The sequence below is a fragment of the Xiphophorus hellerii genome, chromosome 4, assembly GCF_003331165.1.
Source record: "Xiphophorus hellerii strain 12219 chromosome 4, Xiphophorus_hellerii-4.1, whole genome shotgun sequence".
NCBI lineage: Eukaryota > Metazoa > Chordata > Actinopteri > Cyprinodontiformes > Poeciliidae > Xiphophorus > Xiphophorus hellerii.
The window spans coordinates 2,521,399-2,543,299 of NC_045675.1; the positions used below are offsets into that span (position 1 = coordinate 2,521,399).

The window sequence follows — 21,901 nt, forward strand, 5'->3', positions numbered from 1 at the left end:
TTTGCTCCTCTGACTGGCAACCGATGGCTTCGTATCTGCGGACAATCTCAGAAACGGCAGATTGGAATTGATTTAATTCCCAGTTGAGTCGGAGCGAAGTTCGGACACAAACATTCCAGGATTCATTTGTTTTGTAACGGGATACAGATTGAACTGATTAACCTGCAGCAATCATTAATCTGTTGTTCATCTACAAAATTATTTATTATTCATATACCTAATAAATACTAAATAAGTTCAAGCTTAAATGTTAGATTTGTCTCCTAATTGCTTAATTTATAACATTCTGACTCCTAATAGGTTGTCGTAAAATGGATCAATAATAATCTGTGGATTCAGTAATGAAGGTGTGTTGTTTTCTAATGGAAATGTTTCATTCAACTACATGAATTATTTCAGAATCCAGGAAAAACCTCTGTCAGTTCTTCATTTCAAACACAAAGTAGAAAAATGAAAAGGATCCATTTTGAACCTTAAAGCTTTACAAAACGAGAGCTGTCAAAAGAAACTGGCAGATTTCTTCAAACCCTTTTGATAATTTCATTGTTTGTCCATTTATGTTTATTTCATTTCTTTGTGCTTAAACACAATGAAGTGTTTATTCCTGTGTTCTGTTTTTTTGTGTATTTAGATTTATTAGTTTACTTATTCTTAGTTAGTCTGTTAGTTTGTAGCGCAGCTGAGCTTCGTCTGCAGACGTTAAAGTTAAACTGAAAATTTTATTTATTTTCCAGCCTTGTATGGAGAAATCTGTAAAGAACAGGAGACTCTGCAACTGCAATAAGGATTGGGAAGAAAATAATCCGTGGTTTCAATCTGTCAGTGCTTGAAGCTCTGCACTTTATGCCATCAGGAGTTTTCAGTTGGACACAGAGGTGAGGATGATTTATCTCAGCTGTTTAAATGAAGCCCAATGATAAATAAGTAATATGCTTCTAAACAAAAATGCATTATGGTATTGTATTAGTTTTTAAATGTGCCTTTATTGTGGGGACTGAACTGATTAAAGACATATCTGACAGATTTGTTTTGGGTGGACTAAGCTGTCAGTAAGTCCTTACATGTTTTTGGACTGTATATGAACGCTGCAAAGAAAACACTGGAAAGACGAAGCATCGTCTTGCAGATGTGCAATTATTGAAAAGAAGATTTCCTGAAGGAATTCATAAAACAGCCTGAACTTTGCTGGTTTTGTTAAATGCTACCTAAAGATGTGCCCTATTTGAGAACCTCACATTTTCTTTAAATGTTAACAGCCACTTGTTACGAAAGCGAAACACTCCCACTCTGTCAAAAACAGCATAAAAGTATGTTTTCCTTTGCTCCTGTAGGTTTGTTTGCGCGTAAGGCTGAAGGCGGGCGTATTTTTGTATTTCTGGACACAAACGTTTTATGCAGAGAAGCAGCAGGGATGAGGAAAAAAATTCCTCTCATTGCTGGGAAAAAATGTCACTACAGTTTCTGCGCACTGCAATTACACAAGGATGAACAGTGTGCATTATTTAAGGACAAATGTTCACCGTGTAGGCAGACAGAAGCGAAAAGGTCCCAAACCCGCAACCCTTAATTACCTCACAATGACGCACAGGGCTGACAGAGCGAAACATGTTTTTACTCATCCTTTGTCCCCCTGGATTCAAAAGCAATGGGTGGAGTTCAGCACTTTTCCTTCAAAAAGACTTTATTGTTCATAGAAAGTCAGTTATTTCTCTGCTCTTTTAAAACTCCTAGCCTTGAAAGCTGAAATATTAATCCCAGTGACGGAGGATCAAAGCTGCCTCATCATCCCTTTAACAGGCTTGAAATGCTCTGCAGAAACATCCTGAGTCCCCATCGCGCCTGGCAGCCTTTAAAGGACTTATGATTTATTGGTGAGGAGTGACAGGTTATGCAATAATTATCTCCTCCACCCACTCAGGTCTGCAACAGATACCTCTCAACACGTTAACGCAACAGAACATGTCAAATAACGAGACTTTAATGACAGTAAGACTCATATCAAAGGATTTCCTTCCTTCTGCAGCTGATTGGATGTGTAAAATATTCTGATTGAGGAGAAATTATGGAAGAAAAAGAGGCAAAATTTGCTGTGATCACATTTTTAATGGCAGATTAATATTTTTATTTTAAGGATGACCGTCTCTTTTTGCTGCAGAACAGGAGTGATGGATGCTACTGCAGTTCCAGCTCAAACAGAAAGCTGCTCTCTGCTGATAATTGTGTGAACAGAAAAGCTGCATGATGCCCCCTGCTGAGTTAAAACACCTCGTCATACCTGGATTCGCTGCGGATGAACGACCAGGACCAAACACAACCTGCCAGAAAAGTAAAAAAAAAAAACAGGCAGGTTTTCATGTATGCTTACAATCATTATCATTTCATGCTGAATTAGGTCCCTGCTTCATCAGATTTTTAATCTTATTGGGATTTTTCAAGGATTATTTTGAGTTTTTGTGAAAACGGGATTGTGTGGAGTAATCAGAAGCAGTCAGTATCTTACATACGACACAGGTCGCGGTGAGTTCAATTTGAAGAATACATAATTCTCATGTAACATCACACCTCTGCAAACTTTGTAACTGACAAAGTTTGCTGTGACAACAACTAACAAGCCACAAGCTTAGAACTAGCTCTCGCCTTCTTCCTATCTAACCTATAAACAACATAAGTACATTACAGCTACTCTGAGTACTCTGCCCTCCTCTGTGTAATGCTAAGATAAATATCAGTGATATTTACTGTAGTACTTACTACCGAACTAGCAAAGTTAGTTTAGCTAATGTAGTTTTTGTCTGCCAGCTAAGATGGACATGTAGCCTACATGTTTGTCACTACATGTACTTACTTTGCTAGTCATCAGAACCATAATCATGTATTTTTCTTTCTCTTTATTCAAGAGTGTCCACATTTCTTTTTTGTCTTGGATCTGCCTATGCATTTCGCTGCACTTACCTACCAAGATGGCGCGGATCACTTCTGGTTCAGATGTGACCACACCATCATGTAATACTCAGCCAGAAGTTTAGATACTTTAAATTTAAAAATGTTCAAAAGTTCACAGACATGGATGCTTAAAGTTGCAGCATGTAACTTTTATAAAATATATTTTTTAACATATTTGTTGAAACTGTCACCATGTCGTGACATGAAACAGATAATTTGTGAAAAAATAGGTGGTCTTTGGTTTCTTCCAGTTCCAAGTAGAAATAACCAATCAGAGCCAGGCGGCGTGTCTTAGCGCTGTCAATCATGCTCATGTATGCGCCACTCCCCTTCCCAGCTTGCTCATTGCTATGTTACAGCATCTTCCTGATAGAATCTGACACGAATGCTAATGCTAGTTAGCATACCAACCGATGACAGCAGATAAATGGTCATTTAGCAGCTTGGTCATGAGGGTTATTGGCATCACGAAGACCCTCCTCCTCACTCTGATTGGTTGTTTTTTGATTGCGACTGGAGGAAATCGATCTTTGCACAGATTATCTATCTTCTATTAAACTGTCACAACATGGTGACAGTTTTAACAAATATGTTAAAAAACAATTTTTTAATCAATATTACTGCTTTATGGTAATGTTTGTATTATAAATTTGTTTGTGTTCTTCATATTTTCTAATGTTTTCATAAAAATTAAGAACCCTGAGATAAAACGGTGATTACAATATAAAAATAAATAAATTGGAATGTACAGAGGAAGAACTGTTGGTCCAGGATTAATTTAGCAGCAACTCTTTGATTTTAGCTTATTAAAAATATTCTGTATGTTTTTAAAACCTCCTGAACAGGTTTAACGTTTTCATTTGCCAAATGTAAACAAAACAAAAAAGAAAACTTTGAGCTTGACGTCAAATTATAGCTGATTAGCTATTATTATTATTATTATTATTATTGTTATGAGTTGCGGAAGCTGCGCGCGCCGCAGTGATCGCTGCACGGCGCGCGCAGCACTGAACGCGGTGCGCGCGCAGCACTGAACGCGGTGCGCTCGCGCGCAGCACTGAACGCGGTGCGCTCGCGCGCAGCAGCGTGTTTATCTCCGGCTTTGTGTCCAGACTGAAGAGCAGCAGCTGTTTCCACATGGAGAAGATAATTATCAAAGCAGCTGAAAGCCGGAGTCAGCTTTTCCTCCGTCTGATGAAAGGAGGATTTCACCTCCTCGGAGGGGAAACTTAGAGACTCTCCCACAGCAAAAAATATAAATATATATATATTTTAAAATAAATAAATAAGAGGCCTGGTTATATTTAAGCTGAACGCAGGTTCTGCTTTTTTAATGCGGCTCGTCAAACTCTAATCTGAGTTCGGGAAACTCGTAAAACATGCTGACTGAGTAAAAGCGGGGAAACTTTGTGAGCACAGCAGGGCTTTGCTTTCAGCTTCATCCTCCTCCTAAATGTGTCTGGCGGTTGTTTCTGCTGCTGATGAACAACCGAGTTTCCTTCACCTGAGCAGGGAAAGGTCGAGGAGAAACTGCAATATTTCCTCTGCTAGACGCCCGAAATGTCAGGGCAGCTGGAAGAAATACGACTCAGAGTCACTCATCCTTTATTTGATACTCTTAAATTATTCACATCATTATTGAGTCACTGCACTATAAAATATACCAGTATAATAGAGCTCATCCTTAACCAACACAGATACATGCATAAATGCACTGTAAAACCTAACATTATGGTTGTCGCGACGTTTAGCTACTCAATTCATTTGAGGAAACCGATTACAAGGAGATTTCTGAGATTGAAAACTGGAAAACTTACTAGAAAAAAAACTGAATTTTGAGATTGATCTAAAAAAAATTATAGAAAAAAACATGGAAATGTCTGAGTTTCAAAACTCAAATTTGTTTTAGGAAAAATCTTAAATTTTGAGATCAATCTCAGATTTTATTTATTTATTTTCTAGAAAAAACATGGAAATGTCTGAGTTTGAAAAACTTAGAAATTAATTTCTAATTTTTGACTTTGCAAAATTTCTTGTTTTTTTTCTAGCAAATTTTTGACTTTCCCATCTCATACATTTCCAAGTGTTTTTTCTAAAAACTTCTGAGATTAGTCTCAAAATTTCTCTGTTTTCCTAGGAAACTTTTGACTTTTGAACTAGTTTTCAAATTTTTAACATTTTGGAAATTTCAAATCTTAAGTAATTTTTGACTTTTTAAGTAATTTTTAATTTTTTTCTGAGATTATTCTAAAAATTTCTGGGGTTTTTTAAAGAAAAATTTTTGACTTTTCAAACTCGTATATTTCCATATTTTTCTCGAAAACGTCAGAAATAAATTTCAAAATTTCTGGCTTTTTTTCTTGCAAAGGTTTGACTTTTCTAACTCTTTTCAAGGTCTTTATCTGGGATATTTAAGAAATCTATCTCAGAAAAATCTCAGAAACTTTGAGATTTTTGGCAGAAATATTCTCTTTTTTCTGTCTAGTGGCTCTAATACTCATGTGGCCCTTCAGTTTGGGGGTCGATTTGCAATCGCAGCAGAATGCTGAGTTTGTAAAAGTCGTTCATTCATCGGGAGTCATTAAAACCATCTTTCACACCAACACATAAAACCAAAATAAGATGCCGTTCAACAAGCATCCAAAACTAATTACAGGCCCTGAATAATTAATCCCAGATGGCGGCTGATGTAATGAGGACATTCGTCACCCCGCTGCCGGACCTGAGGAAAGTATTTCTGTTCGACACTCAAAGTAGAGCTTTGTCCCAACAGAGAGCTGCTTTCTGCTCCCAGTTACTCTCTGACAAAAGCGTCACCTGCGTCAGGTCGCGTCCAGGTGAGGTCCAAACACAAACTGCGGTCCTGAAGGACGCCCGTCATCATTCAGCCGCTGCTTTGACATTAAAAACACGTCGATAAAAAGCTTTAAGAGGAAACGCGTTGGTCACTTCCTTTGCCCTTTCGTGGAGCTGAGGTTGCCATGGTAACCTGTGCCTTTGTTTAGGGTCTGAAAAGGAAAAGGTCTCATTTTGCTGCTTACATTTCTGCATTTTCATGTGAGTCTGTATGAAGAACTGCGACCAGAACCCGAGGTCTGACTGACTCAGTCCGGAGCAGAGTCTGTTTTTAGATCGTGTAGGTTTTTTATTTTAATCCTGAACAGAGATAAATCTGAAACTTTGGCTTTTTATCATTATTATTAGGTTTTCTACAGATACAGTTATAAAAACCTGGAATCCTTTGCACTTCTATGCAAAAAAGTAAGATTTATAAAGATGTTTTATCTTAACACTGATTCTTTCCTTGATCTTTTTCCTTCTAAAAGCCGATTATGATTTTGAATTCAAGTCAAATGGGAGAATTAGTAAAAGAGAAAGATAGATAGATAGATAGATAGATAGATAGATAGATAGATAGATAGGCTGCAAAAACAAAATCATAAGTATTTTTGTTTCTGATATCTTAGTATGCTTACAAAAAAGACTAAGATAACTCACAAGTAACTTTTTAGCAAGTAAATAATTCCTTAATATTGATTATAAAAAGTATAATCAATATACTTTTTATAAAGTACATAAAAAGTATATATACATATATACTTTTTATATATAAAAAGTATATATACTTTATAATCGGCCAGTTCTACTGGCCGATTATTTCACTTAGGACAAGATATTGTTCCCATGTTATATGTGAAATAATCTTCCAATAAAACCATCAGTTTTCATCAACATGAAGAAGTTATAGATTTAAAACAAGCCCCTATTTCTTGCTGAAAGTTACTTGTTAGTTTTGTTTTATTTGTCTTCCGTATGATGTAGATTTTGCTTCTCAAAGATTTATTATAAAACTGTATCTAAATATATAGAGATAGACAGAGAAAAAGAAATGTATAAAAATAAAAAATTTTAAATTCTTGACCAAATACCAACTGACCAGCTCAGGTTTAATCAGGTACTAATAATTTTTTTTTTTTATTGTTGTGAAATGTATCATTTCTGTTTTATCAAAATGAGAAAATAAAGTGTAACAGTTTCTTCCAAAAGATGTAGTTAAGAAAGAGCTTCAAAGTTTCACTTTTTTCTTTTAGGTCAAATAGTCGTTAGATTTTATGCTGTAAAAGAAATCACATTAGACACAAACCTTAAAATCAACCCGCTGCTGGGATTCTGGATCCCTAAACCTCTGACGTCAGCGTTAATGGGTGAACTGGTGTTTCAAACTGGGCCTTCATTAGTTTTCCTGCACATTTCTGCTGATGACCAGCCAACTTTACCAAACGTTTCTTAAAGAAACAGCGCCATCTTCTGGTCGGAATGAGTAGTTGATGCCTTAAATAAAAAGGAAAACATTCTTTTTTTGTTGCGCATCCATCTGGTTTGATCTGAAGATGAAAGTTTAAAAGCCCTGAGTTATATTTAAATTAATGGACTCACATCATTCATAATGAAAACACAGAGGCTCGTTTTGCGTTTTGCCCGGAGACGAGCGTGATGGATCTGTTTCATAAGCTCTGAGTCGCTCATGAGACGAACATATTTTACATATTTAAAGCTAAGTGCCAAACCGACGCAACGCGAGTTGTTCTGGGAGATTCAAGCCCATTAAAAAAGCGAAGCAAATCTGCGCAAAAACACTTCAAACTTCGTCTATAAAACATCCTGTCAGAGGACGGGTCGCTGCAAAACTTCTCTTTTAATTCATCTTTGAAACAAAAGTTTTCAGAGTGAGATGAGTTTTACTAAAGTGAGGAAATATTTAATTAGTCATCAAAGTAACAACCTGAATGTTTCTGATGAGCTTAGAGGTTTTGATTAACTTCCAATGAAGACAGAAGAGTTTCTGTTTTCATTCCAACACGTTAATCTCAGACTGGAACATGAAAAAATCTAACCTTTAATTTGAGAAAAGAGAATCCAATATTCAGAAATAACAGTTTTTAACAAAATTACTCATCCAGTCCTTCTAATGTAACTGAAGTTATACTTTAATTTAAACTTTGCTATCTGCAGTTTTCAGAAAGATAAATGAATAAAATTGGAAAAAGGAGAGAACATTCAAGTTGATAAAATTATCTCCAAACACTCATAAGCTGCATTTGCATTACAAATGTACACAAAACTTTTTTGATAATTCGCAAATTGTGGAAAAAAAAAACACAGTTTTGCATTTGCTGTGTTTCCTTTAACTAAGAAACGCAACTAAAATCACACTTGAGTAAGTTTGTTCACGCAATAAGTCATTAAAACATGTTGCAACATCACCCTCCAACTACTTCCTGTCGTCTTCTTTGCCGCTTCCGCCAGTAGCAACATCTGGTTGATCATGTGGCTCGTGATTTGAAAAACGTGTTTCGCTGGTTTGCGAAATACACAAATTTCGATGCGGCCAAATGACCGCCTCCTCCTACCGCCAAACAAGAGGTCAATGGAAACGCAGCCAGTGTTAGAGAACAGCAACAGAACGAGGCATCTTGGGGCCAAGAGGTCTCCATGGCAACCAGCTGCTGGCTACATGGAAACTGGCGGTCTGAGAGGCATGCTGGGAAAAAAAAACATTTCCAGTCCAACCATAACAAATGTATTTATGTGGAGTTTCTAAGCTCTGGTGGGACTTCAGCTGGAACCTTGTGGAAAGAAAGTTCACCTGACAGAATCAGCTATTTTTAAATGACAACTAAATATTTTAGGCTGAAATAGCTTTAAAGGGGCAGTAATATGTGTTTTCCATTCATATAATGCCACTTTATGGTCTATTCAGGTCACCTTCAGTCATTATAAAAATACTATAAATATCAAAAATGATGACAATAGAAATTTTACTTCCTAACTTAATGGCTTGAAATTGGGCATCTGTCTCTTTAAGAAGCTCCTGCCCTTTCTGAAACCCTGCCTTCATTAAGTCATCACAACATTTCTCTATTAATACATAAACGATGTTTTTACCAGAGTTTCACTGAGAAGTAGCTCCCATAATGACCTCAGCAGTTCCACCAGATGTTTGCTAATTGCTGCTGGCTAGTCTGAAGGAACTGAGCGGGGGAGTAGCTGGACCTTGAAGGCAAAGCTGCATCCAACCAGGCCAAGAATCAATCATGTATGAGAAAAATCAAGGCAACACTCCAGGTCTGTTTTTGATGGTGGAATAACATCAAGTTATGACGTGAAGCTCAAAAAGGTTCATTTTACATCATTTAATTTTTAGCTCTGGAGGGAGTTGGCAGCAGCACTTTTAGCCGTTTTTATGAGAATTGTGTTTATTGGAAGAGAATAAAAATAAAATTCCTTGCAGATTTCTGAAGCAGTCTACAAGTTCACAAAGTTTTGGGTTCTCTGCATGCGCTGAGCTGCTGAGCTCAAAGGGCTTTTAAAACGTAACTTTGACTCATTATCATATTTAACACATATGCCTGACGAGTCTTGTGACATCATTTGAAATATTTGGAAAGGAACTTTCATCCGTCGAAATGTAATTGAAGATATCTTAAATTATTATTCAAGATTGTCAAATTGCAGTTGTGTCTAGTCAAAAATAATTACGTAAACTGACTAAACTGATTTTATGTCAAAACAGCTTGCCATAGAGCAGTTATGGACTGATGAGGTCAAAAAATATTCCAGATGTTCTTTCCAGCTTGATTTCATGACAAAAACACACTTAATTTTTTTGTTAGACGATCTTTAAATGATCTTTATGGACACAAGTTTCTGAAGTCAAATCCAAACCAAAGCCTGAAAAAGAAGTTTGCTGTAAGAAATGAAAGAAAGGGAAGCTGCTGGTTTGCATGTTGACTATGGGTTTATTGGACAGGCAGCATCTGCATGCTTCAGGCCGCTGTCAGGAGTGGAAAACACATGCTAGACCTCAGGCAGCAGCGGCGCACGGAGGAAGACAAATGACGGCGGATGTGGACAGTAATTGGGCGACCGGGCTGGAAGTCAGGAGAAAGAAAAAGCTCCTCAGATGCATTTCAGCAGGTAAGAGTTGCAGTTGGCGCCTCTTCCGCAGTCGCAGAGCTTCCCGATGCGAGGGCCGAACTTCACGGCGCAGCGGCCCCCCATCCCGCACTGAGGGGGACAGACAGGCGGTAAAACTTTCCAAATTCAGTCAGAACTAAATGTTTAAAGCTGCAGCATCTAACTGTTACAAAAATATGTTTTTTTCATCCATACTTATTGGTGTATTAGGGTAGGTGGAAAAAAGGAGCACATTTCCACCATTAAACTCAGAAATGTTTTAATTAACCTAAGAATTTTTCAAGAGGAAACATGAACATTTTTGAGATTGAAAAGTAAAATAATTGCTAGAAAAAAACTCTGAAATTTTGAGATAATAAAAAAACATTGACAAATCTGAGTTTAAAAAGTCAAATATTTTGACTTTTTAAACTCAAAATATTTCAAATTTTGAGACTAATATTTCAGAGATTAGTCTAAAAATTTCTGAGTTTTTTCTATAGCAGTTATTTGACTTTATTTCCAGTTTCTTAAATTTCTGAGATGTTTCCCAAATTTTTTTTTAGCTTTTTTTAAGGGGATTTTAAACTTTTTCAAACTCAGATATTTACTTGTTTCTTCGTACAGTTTGTTGTGAGGGAAATAATCTGTCAAAGAAAAAATGATTTCCTCCATCTCCTTCCTGAATTACTATCGCAGTCTGCAAACATTTATTGCTCCCGGACAAAATCAACCAATCAACACTAGGAGGCGGGTCTTAGCGCTGTCAATCAACCCACTGTACGTTGCTCAATGTGCTAACTTATTGCAGGAAACCTGTTTATCCGCCATCATCAGTGGCTATGCTAATTAGCCTTAGCATACGTAGCAGGCTATGTTATGTTGAACTAGCTCTAGTACGAGAGTGATTGACAGCACTAAGACCCGCCTCCTGGCCCTGATTGGTTGTCAATAATAGTGCTGTATTTCTACAGCTAGTAATAAAAATTTTAACAAATATGTAAAAACATTATTTTATAAAAGTTACATACTGCAGCCATAATGAAGCCTGATGTCTTTTGTCATTTCTGTCTATTATTTCAACCTTTGATTAAACTTTCAAATGTTTTTCCTCTGAATAAATTGAAAGCATAAATCAGAGTCGGAAGAGGGAAAATCAGCTAAACATTTTTCATCGGAATAATTGGATCTCGCTCATTAGCTCAAACTGAGTCTGTAGTTTCAACGTTGATTGATTTTCTGAGAGGCTTTCATGGCCTGAAATCAGGCTTTAATCTTTATTTGAGCCGTAATTACAGAGGATTGTTATCTTTTAATTAGTGGCAGCAGGTTTGCTTTTCAACAGGCTTTTAATGAACAACGAGCAGAAAGATGTTTACAGCACAGAATAATGACTCAGCAGACGTTATAAATGAGTGAATGGAGCTTTAAAATCAGCTGCATTGCATCAGTTTAATGCAGGAAGCGGCGCTCACCAGCGGGATGCTCCCTCGTTTCTCCGTGGAAGAAACCCGGCTGTGGATCCGACCCAAAAGAACCTCAAGAGCTTCCACCTGCAAAAACAGCAACAAAAAAGGATTTTAAAGGTTTAGAGAAATTTATTTACCTGTAGAAGAGAAGAAAAATGTAAGAAGATGTTATGGATTTGCTGTAAATTTAAACATTTTTCCTCATTAACTCATTTGGTATAAATCTGCTGCACAAAAGACGGACATTCATTATTGTGCAAAAGTTTTTGTTGCAATATATATATATATATTTCTTTGCATTTTTTGTATTTTACAGAAATATGTTATATTTCATGTTAAAAAGGGACATATTTTAGATAAATGACTCTTTTGTTTCTGTTTTTCTTGTTTTCTTTTCAATCTTATGACAAATTATTCATTATTATTCATCTCTTTTATATATTTTTTATTTTTGTTTGGAAGTTTTTTCTCGTTTTTATTGATTTATTAAACAGATATTCACAGATTTAATCTTTCTCCACAGTGTGATGACATGATGCCTGGTCACTTCAGTGATTACTGAAGAGTTATTAGTTTAATCGGTTTCTTAATGGACCACAGAATTGGGGTGTGAGCAGAATTATACTTTATTATATCTTATTCAGATTGTGAAGTAAATATTCGTCATCCTATCTGTAATGCGCCTTTGGTCATTTTGCAGCCGGTTGCTGTTTTCATACAGACAGTTTTTTATTAAAAACACGAATCTTGATGCAGGCAGAGAAACCAGAGCAAATAAAATTATAAAACTATTGATATAGATCACTTTGAAAGATAAAGTTTAATTGTAAATATATAAATAATTAAAATATATTTATGCAAAATGTGAATTGGAGAAATCAACAACTCTGAAAATGAGATCCCAAATAAACAATACTAATAATCATTTTACAAATTTCATGTCAAATCACTTATAGACTCATCAGACTGCAAAACAAAAAGTATTTTTTTGTCTAGCTTCTAGTGCAAATATCTTAGTTCACTTGAAATAACACAAAACTAACTAAAAATGAACTTTTCAGCAAGAAATAGGAGCTTGTTTTAAGTAAATAACTTGTTAATATTTATTTATAAAATACCAGTTCAGCTGGCAGATTATTTAACTTGTATCAAGACATTTTCCCATGTTATAAAAAAATAATCTGCCAGAGGATCTATTACTTTTTCATCAATATTAAATTTTATTTAATTATTGACTTAAAACAAGCCACTATTTCTTCCTGAAAACTTACTTGTAAGTTAGTTTTGTCTTGTTTCAAGTGAACTAAGACGTTTGCACTAGAAACTAGACAAAAATATTTGGTAAGATTTTGTGTTTTTGCAGTGTAAATAAATATTTAGGACATTTATTTTCTTATGCAATTTTGTTGCTTTGAGATCATGCAGCTGAAATTCAACCTGAGAGAGGAGCTGAGCAGCATTTCTGAAAAATAAGACAATAAATAAAAATCCAGCAACATTTGCACTTCACATTCATTACATTTTGGTTATTAGGGTCAGCTTAGTTACACCCAGTGCAAAACCACAAAATCTCACCAAGTATTTTTGGTGTAGTTTCTAGATATTTATTCTAATATCTCAGTTAATAATAAATAAAATAAAACTAACTCACAAGTTATTTTTCAGGAAGATAGGAGCTTGTTTTAAGTAAACAATGCCTTTAAAAAGTGGCAGATTATTTCACTTATAGCATCTTAAAATATCTTGTTCCAAATGAGATAATCTGCCAGAGGAACTAAGCTTTTATCATTTAACATTTGGTGTTTTTGGAGTCACTGACCAGGTCTCGGTCTGCAGCTGGGTCCAGTTTCTCATCCTGGAAGTCGTCTGCGGAGACGTCCGGTGGCGCCTGGCCGTGACACCGGGCCCACAGCAGGCTGAGGAGCAGCAGAGCCTGGAGCAACCCGGAGCTCTCCATGGTGCTGGAGGAGGAAGAGGAGGAGGCGGAGGAAGGCAGCAGATCAGATGGAGGAACGGAGAGACCCGGCCGCTTCAACAGCAGAACCTCTCTCTCTTGTTTTATGCAGAACGGCGAAGCTCCGCCTGGGAGAGGCCAAAAGGAGAGACAGAGTCCAACAGTGCAAAAACACAAAATACTACCAAGTAACTTTGGTTCAGCTTCTACTGCAAAAATCTTATTACACCTGAAATATAACAAAAATAACTTATAAGTAACTTTTCAGCAAGATATCAAAGCTTGTTTAAGTTAATAATTCCTTAATCTTGATGGAAAAGTTTTAGTTCCACTGGCAGATAATTTCACTTTTAAGATGAGAAAAATGTTTCGTTTCAAGTGAAATAATCAGCTGAACTAAAACTTTTTCATCAAAATTAAGGAATTATTCATTTAAAACAAACTCCTGTTTATTGCTGAAACGGGAGCTTTCAGTCAGTTTTGTTTTATTTCAAGATATTTGCAGTAGAAACTAGTTTGTGTTTTTGAGGAATCCAAAGTTTGGTCTGGGGGCCATTTGAGGATTTTTGGATGATTAGTTTTTTTTAATTAAAGGAACCATTTAACAGCACAATCAAGTAACTATGTTACAGTTGTTATAAAAATGTTATACACATGTCAAATATAGTTTAGGAGAAACTGACTCCATAATTTAACATCTTGAAATTGGGCTTCTGTCTCTTTAAGAAGCTCCTGCTCTTTCTGAATCTCTGCCTTCATCCCAACATGGCTCCTCCATCAACCCTTTAACAATGTTTTTACCAGCGTTGCTCTGAGCAGCAGCTCCTGTAATGAACTCAGCAGTTCCACCAGGTGTTTGCTAATTGCTGCTGGCTAGTCGGAAGGAGCAGAGTGGGGAGGAGCTGTGCCTCGAAGGCGGAGCTAAGTCCAGCTAGACGTTTAGCACAACTGAAATATTTAAGTTTTTAAAATGCAGCAACTGTGCTAGACGTGTTTATATTTTGCATCAACACGGATTTACAGATTTCTTTTCTACAAATGAACACTGAATAAGTTTGCCAATATAAGGGCTCACAATACTCGCGCTGGTAGCAAATATTGTGCCAAGAGCTCAAACATCATCTGTCAGGTTTCAGTAGCTCCCCTTCGCTCAAGAATGAAGTTATAATCTCAAAAATGATATTTTATTCCTGGCAATTTTTACTGAACTAAAATAAAAGAAATTTGGTTTGATTTATCTTCAGTTACTGAGAAAAAGAAAATATGTGTCTTTTTATTTGGCGTATGCAAATTTTTGATTTTAACTGTATTTTTTTGTTGTTTCATTGTAATCTTTATATAATAAGGTATGACACGTTGATATTATAAATCTCTAGGATATTTCACCCCGAATGAGAGAAAATCCCACTATAGATTTAAACCTATTTACCTAATGCTTTATATTTATTAAGTATATAAAAATAAATTAATATTTAATTAAATATACAAAGAATATTGAAATATTCATTTAAAATTTCTTGTATATTTAAATACATATAGAATTGTATATTTGCATATTTATGCAAATACACATAAAGTATAAATCTAAATAAATATAATTAGCATTAAGTAAACTGAAAGCTACAGATCCAGTAAAGTATTATTAAATTACTGGATTTAATTTATTAACGGGACGAACTTTTTTTTTTTTGACTAAAAGCAGAGTTACTTCACATCTATGTCCTGTTGTTGGTCTTCACTAAAAATAAAATAAATGCTTTATGTTTGTAAAATGTAACTTTAGGCAGTTTTGTGGTGCAGTTCGCGTAATGAGCAGCAGGGGGCGCTGCTTCTTCAGGCGCCGCGCGCCGCTGTGTTTCCTGAAACGCATACTTCAGGATTAAGAACACACCCTGCTGCAGTGACATCAGTGAGGTTAGAAGAAGCAGAAAAAAAAGAGCCTCCGTTCAAACTGTGTAGAAGAGGAAACAAGAGGGCCGAAGGGTCCTGAACGGGTTTCTGTCGGAATTTGGCGCAGTGCAGAGTCTGGAAAGAGCGGATCAATCCGTGCGCAAAGTTTGAAATCTTCTTGTGAGGCGAGCCGTGGAGCGCGGAGAGTTTCTCTGAACGGGAGGATGTCAACTTCAGACGACGTAGACGGGCAGCGGCCGAGATATGGCTGTAAGTTTCTGACTCTTCACGCTTCGTTTCTAATGAATCTGCGCAGTTTTCAGACTCTTCTGGCGCAGAGCGGAACCGCTTGGCGCTCCAGCTCGTTTCCTCCTCATGCAAACTCTTAACAGATTCCCTAAAAGTGGCTCCAGCCCTCCAGGTTTGGCGTTTACCTCTGACAGCGTGTTCACAGCTTTATTACGACTTCCGCGTTTTCTCCGCAGCAGTGCGGCGGGAGGAGGCCCGTTTTCACGCTCTGCACAACTTTTCCTTTACAAGTTTTTAATTTTTATGGATTAATTTAATACTGACACGAGTCAGGATCAAAGTTTCCCAGATTCTCAGGAAACCAGTTTCCACCGCCCGCAGGTCGGCGGCTGGGTCACCAGGTGGCAAAGTTTGGAGAAAATCAATGAACTGATCCTCATTTCTTTTGGTTTCACCAATAAAACATCAATATTGCCAGATTTATTGATTAAACTTCATAACACATGTTGAACGCCAACCCTTATTTCGCTTTTGGAGACATTTTGAAGTCATTTTAGCTCTTTTTTTTTGTGGTTGTTCTCACGCAATTACGTCTTACTCCTCTCTCTTTTTTCCAAGTCTTTACGTTTGTGGTGAAACATTTTTTGGCTTTGAGCCCTAAAATATTTCCCTTCACTTTAATTTGGGATTGAAAAGCTGCAGTCTCACTGGCACACTGTACAAACACAAAACCTTATCACGTATGTTTGTCTAGTTTTTAGTGTAAACCTGTTCAAAACTAACTGAAAGTAACTTAAAGGAGTTTGTTTTAAGCAAACAATTCCTTAATATTGCTGAGAAAGCAAATCTGCCAATGGAACAAGTACATTTTGTATCAATACTTAGGAATTATTGACTTAAAACAAACTTATATAAGTTGATTTAAGTTAGTTTGGTCTTATTTAAAGTCTACTAAGATATTAGCATTAGAAACTCTACCAAAATACGTAGTAAAATTTAGTTTTTGCAGTGTGATAACTGAAAATGTAACTAAATTTAAACATAGTGTAAGTTAGGAATATAGCCTGGTCGCCTGATGCTGTTTTATTTTTTGAATCGGAAGTTTTCTTGGAATTTCAGTCTCTTGAATTGAGACAAATTGAATTTACAAGTAACTTTTTACCAAGGTAACTGAATTTAATTAAATTAGCTAAAAGTACAAATGAACTGTTAATTGCTTCAGGAATGAGTTCTGCGCTGCAAAAACTAAATCTTACCAACTACTTTTAGTCAAGTATCCACTGCACGTATCTTACGTCACTTTTAAATAAGACAAAACAAACTTAAAAGTAACTTTCCAATAAAAAAATGAGCTTGTTTTAAGTAAATGATCCCTTAATATTGATATGAAAAGTACCAGTTCCTGCCAGGTTATTTTATTTGTAACGTGGGTTAAAATGTATTTTTATAATGAAATAATCTTCCAGTGGAACTAAAACTTTTTCACCAAAATAAAGGATTTTTTGACTTAAAACAATCTTTTATTTCTTGCTGAAAAGTTCCCTGTAAGTTAGTTTTGTCTTATTTAAATGTTCTAAATGTCTGCAGTAAAAGTCCTGGTATGGTTTTGAGTTTTTGCAGTGCATGCTGACATGAGGAGCCCTGACGTGTGTTGACTGGTAGATGACTAATGGATGAGGTCGGTTTCTTGTGCAAGATGTTTGGAGGAACCACCTTCCTGGACGGAGACATTTTTTTCCCACTCTGGCTTCTTATCGTTGCGTTTAAATTAAATAATCAGGATCTAATTGGAGATTCACTCCACAGACCGGAACTGGGCCGATTTCTCCGATTTCTCCTGATATTGTGAGGAATCGACTTTTATTCTTGGTCACTGAATGCAACAAAACTAAAAACAATGAATATTTTTGGTTAAAATGTAACTTTGATGCAACGTTTTTCTGGATTTAAAGAAGGCTGGGATGATAACCTTGACTAAAAACACAATATTATCAAAAAGGAGAAAAAACCCAAAATAAATAACATGAGTAAAAAGGGTTTTGTCTTGTAAAAGGACAACCTGCTTTCATCCAGCTGACTGGCAAAGCTCAGCTGTTTCTGTTGCATTTCTTGTTGCAAACTTTTGTGTTTTTCAAGCAGCAACTTTTTAAAACTTTTGTTTGAACTTTAATATTTAAAAGCAGGACAGTTGAGGCATAAAAGTAAATTAATTCTTTATCTGGATTTAAAACTGCTAACATCAAAGAACCTGAAACTTTTTAAAAATATTTGTTTAATCAGATCAATTGATTATTGAAATAATTGTCAACTAATTTAGTAATCGATAAATTGTTAACTGGAGCACACCGAGTCAAAGATGGTCGTTTGCTGAAAGAAAAACTGAGCAGAAATGAAGCCAAAACTGAACAATAAATATATAAATTTTGCATTTAAGATAAAAATAAATGATTTTTCTGTAAATATGTTTCACTAAAACTCCTGACAGGCAGTTTTAGCTTCACTTGGTTTAAATTCAGTAAAAAAAATAATCTCCTATTAAGCACCTTTTGCTATCCAATTATTAATTGGTTAATTGTTTTTAGATTAACCATAAATTAATATTATTATATAATAATCAAGATTGTTTGATTGTTGGAAGTATTTTTAAACTGAAGATTTTTCCTTTGCTACAAATGAATGAATTTGTTTTTTGCATTTAAAAGAAAATTGGTGTTCAAATGAAAAATGTGGCAGTTTTTAAAGGTCTGACTAATCATTAGAATAATCAATTACTAATCATTAGTTGCAGCAAAGCAGGGAATCGGTCAAAATCAAAGTTCAAGTTAAACCTCCAGAAGTTATTTCTGTTGTTTTTACATTTCTAGGCCTGTCATCATAACTCATTTTCCTGGACGATAAATTGTCCCCGAAGTTATCGCGATAAATAATAATAAAGTAACATAATGGTAATTGAATAATAGTAATGGAGTAATGGAGCTCAAAGACATTTTAAACATTCACAAATAAATAAAACAACAAATAAAATGAATTAGGTCTCCGTAAACAAAATTTCTGCAGTAAAGTCGACTTTTCAGTAAAAGTCTCTGGATAAACTTGATTTTGCATTTTGTCGAAACTTGGTTGTGTTGTACTTTACATTTTCCTCTGCAGGAAAATGACATTGGTAACAATTTTTGCCCTCATTACAAAGTTTCCGTCTGCGGGGCAAAGTAATATCGTTTTTGAATTGCAGTTGGGGGCCCCACAAAATGAGTCCGGGGTCCACAAAAGGCCCCCGGGCCTCACTTTGGACAGCCCTGGCCTGCATGGTTCACACACTGTGTTCTGTGTGCAGCCGTCCTGGATGGCGTGGAGCGGCTCACGGCGGAGGAGATGGACGAGCAGCGGCAGCAGAACATGGCCTACGAATATCTGTGTCACCTGGAGGAAGCCAAAAGGTGAGAGGCTGCTGGGCCGGTCCAGAACCAGAACCGCTGGGTTTCATTTTCCACCAGCCTTTCTGTGACTTCTTTATGATCCGTTGATCATAAAGTCATTTTCGTGGACTTTATGGCTGGTGGAGTTTGTTGGTTTTGGGTTTTCAAGTCTCCCTCGGTTAGTTGGAGTTGATTGAGATTTCAGACATGGATCGTTTATCGTTTATCGTGATAAATTTGTTACTATGATGAGAGTTTTGATTTATTGTCACAAAATTTGAAAATATGATCAGAATCTGTTACGAAACGCAGTTTAGTGGTAAAATCACATTTATTTGTGTCCTAATGAAATTACAAATGGGAATGTTGCTGGTGTTGATTGGAGTTGGACATTTATTGTATCGTTTATTATTTATCGTGATAAATTTCTTACTAAGATAAGAATTTTGATTTATTGTCACAAAAACGTCAAATTAATTGTTTAAAGGCCCCAAAACTCTGAATGGGTCATTTTACAATTTGTTCAACTAATAACCAATAGATGTGAAAATATGATTAAATGCATTTAAGATTTGCAGTTTAATGATATTTATGCGATTGGTGGACTAAAAAGACATATTGCAAATGGTTATTTTGCTGATTGAATTGTGGTTGGTGGAGTTCCATTTAATGTTTAAAACTCCTCCAAACTGTCCAAATGATTAACTTTACTATTTTTCTTCTACTGTTTCTTCAATGAAAGTATCAATAAATGTGAAAATATGACTAAATGCAGTTTTTCATGTTAGTGATATAAATCAAACGTCTTTATGTGATTGGTGTCTTGAAGAAGCAGATGGGAATGTTTTTCAAGAGCAGTATTTGTGTGTGTGGGGCTGTAATTGCTGTGACTCACAGTCGCAACCTAAAATGAAGCAATAAGTAGTTTTTATTGTTTTATCGTTATCACAGCATTACCACAAAATATCAAAATAAAAAGTCCGTCTCAGATTATTTTTTTAGTTTCATGCTGGCCTTGAGGTGAACTGGAAATCCATGCAGTTTCTGTGGATTTCTACTTCAGATAAATGCCTCTGATTAGATGTTTGGTGTGACATTTCTGATCTATATTTGGAAAAATCAAATGTTGGTTTCAGATTTGAAATCTGCAGGAAGCTGCAGCGATAGAGAGCGTCACCACTAAATTCTGCGTCTCACGGTTTCTTCTGTGCAGCTCAGTGAAGTGGAAACTTGTGCAGTTGTGCAAAAATGAAAACTTTTTAGAAACTATTTAATCTAACATATTTAACAGATTAAATATTCTTGCTGAAGTATATTTAATCTAGCCAGCTTTTTTTTCTTAAATGAGGGAATTCAGGCTGTTCAAAGGGAAACAAAGCCTTGTAGTAAATTATAAAAACTCTGAATTAATGGCTGATTAGTTCAGCCATTAAGGTGGAGTTATATGTTAGTTTTTTTCCAGGCAGGAAGTTCTCAGATATTTACGTCACCATGTTTTGTACTTAAAATGCAAAAACACAAAATCCTAGCAAGTATTTCTGGTCTAGTTTTTAGTGCAAATATTTTAGTTTCACTTAAGTTAGTTTTGTCTAACTTAGTCATAAGTTAGACAAACTAACTTATAATGAACTTTTCAGAGAGATTGGCAGATTATTTCACATAAAACTACTTCATTTTTATCAATATGAATAAATGATTGACTTAAAGCAAGTTCTTATACGTTGCTGAAAAGTTACTTGTACGTTTATTTTTGTTTTCTTTCCAGTCCACTGAGATACTGGCAGTAGAAACGAGAACAAAAATACTTAATATTTGTGTTTTTCAGTGTGATACCTGAAAATGCTGCTGTTTTTAAACACTGGGTTTAGCTTTTGATGAAAGGAATATATAATAGTTTTGTCTGTTATCAAACACCACACTGTAAAAACACAAAATCTTACCAAATATTCTTGTCTACTATCTAGTGCGAAAAATCTTAGTACAGTTGAAATGAGACAAAATTAGTTGAAAAGTACCTTTTCAGCAAGATACAGGAGCTTGTTTAATTAAATAATTCCTTAATATTGATGAAAAAGTTCAGGTTCCACTGGCAAATTATTTCACTTATAATCAGGGTGTCCAAAGTGCGGCCCAGGGCCGTTTGGGGCCCTGTCGAGGATTTTGTGCGGCACCCAAACTCAAAAATAAACATCTGAAATAAATATGAGATACAAAAACAGATTCTCATTTATTAACAACGACTCTGTATTAATTTGGAGCAACTAGAATCACAAATATTAACTTACTTTTACTCAAAGCATTCAGAAAATAATCAGCCTCAAAGGTTAGAAACTAAATGCAATTCTGCAAAACCTTTTTATGTTTTGGTCTAAAATCTTATTTAAATTTATTATTGAGCAGATAAACTTAAAAAAGGCACAAAAAGTTTGATTTAAAATACATTTTAAATCAAAGTGAAGTGCTTTAAACGTAACCATTTCGGCCGTCGATATTTGCACCAGAAACTAGACCAAAATACTTGGTAGGATTTTGTATTTTTGTGTTTTTGCAGTGCATTAATGTTACACGTCTGACCTGCTGGAGTCGCATTAATGGAGTCAAACCGGAGCCCACGGTTCTGTTCTTCCTGTGGGAAAGTTTTCCTCTTTCACTGCGTTTGAATCAGGAGCTTAAACAAACTGTTCTGTTTTAATCATATTTCTGTTCAGTATTTCAGAAAACCTTTTGTTGTGTTGCATGAAAAGTCTCTTTCAGGGATGTTTGATCCTCCCGCTGTTGTTTTTCTGAATTCAGAGTTTATTGACACAAGTCAATGAAAGCAGAGTAAATATTGTGACCTTTAACGTAGAAAAATGGAATCGATGCTTCTTTTTAAAATCAATATTAAGGAATTATTGACCTAAAACCACCTCCTAAATCTTAATGAAAAGTTATTTGTATGTTAGTACAAGTGTACTAAGATATTTGCACTAAAAACTACAGTATATTTCTTGGTAAGATTTAGTTTTTTGCAGTGTTGGTTG

At 35.6% G+C, this 21,901-nt stretch overlaps 2 protein-coding genes across 3 annotated transcripts in view; one reads left to right on the forward strand and one right to left on the reverse strand.

Moving 5' to 3' along the window:
• Positions 1-9,620: 9,620 nt before the first annotated feature.
• On the reverse strand, positions 9,621-15,693 carry cartl (cocaine- and amphetamine-regulated transcript-like). Of its 2 annotated transcripts, none has more exons than XM_032560908.1 (4): positions 15,648-15,693; positions 13,189-13,451; positions 11,376-11,453; positions 9,621-10,011 (listed from the first exon to the last, which is right to left on the reverse strand). In XM_032560908.1, the coding sequence occupies exons 2-4, from the start codon at positions 13,324-13,326 to the stop codon at positions 9,904-9,906; spliced, it is 324 nt and encodes a 107-aa protein (XP_032416799.1). In that variant the 5' UTR covers positions 13,327-13,451; positions 15,648-15,693; the 3' UTR covers positions 9,621-9,903. The 2 variants fall into 2 exon arrangements, with proteins under 2 accessions (XP_032416799.1, XP_032416798.1); XM_032560907.1 differs by lacking the exon at positions 15,648-15,693 and adding an exon at positions 15,215-15,326.
• iqgap1 (IQ motif containing GTPase activating protein 1) overlaps positions 15,237-21,901 on the forward strand; it is a 58,595-nt gene continuing 51,930 nt past the window's right edge. Inside the window, exons 1-2 of the mRNA XM_032560900.1 lie at positions 15,237-15,483; positions 18,797-18,899. Coding sequence (XP_032416791.1) covers positions 15,438-15,483; positions 18,797-18,899 — 149 coding nt within the window. The 5' untranslated portion in view covers positions 15,237-15,437. The remainder of the gene's footprint in view (positions 15,484-18,796; positions 18,900-21,901) is intronic.

Excerpts from the sequence above, each read along its gene's own strand:
- cartl (XM_032560907.1), bottom strand. Across the intron at positions 11,454-13,188 it reads CAGCTGCAGACCGAGACCTG|GTGGAAGCTCTTGAGGTTCT; the intron begins GTCAGTGACTCC and ends CTGTTTTTGCAG. Across the intron at positions 10,012-11,375 it reads AACGAGGGAGCATCCCGCTG|TGCGGGATGGGGGGCCGCTG; the intron begins GTGAGCGCCGCT and ends TGTCCCCCTCAG.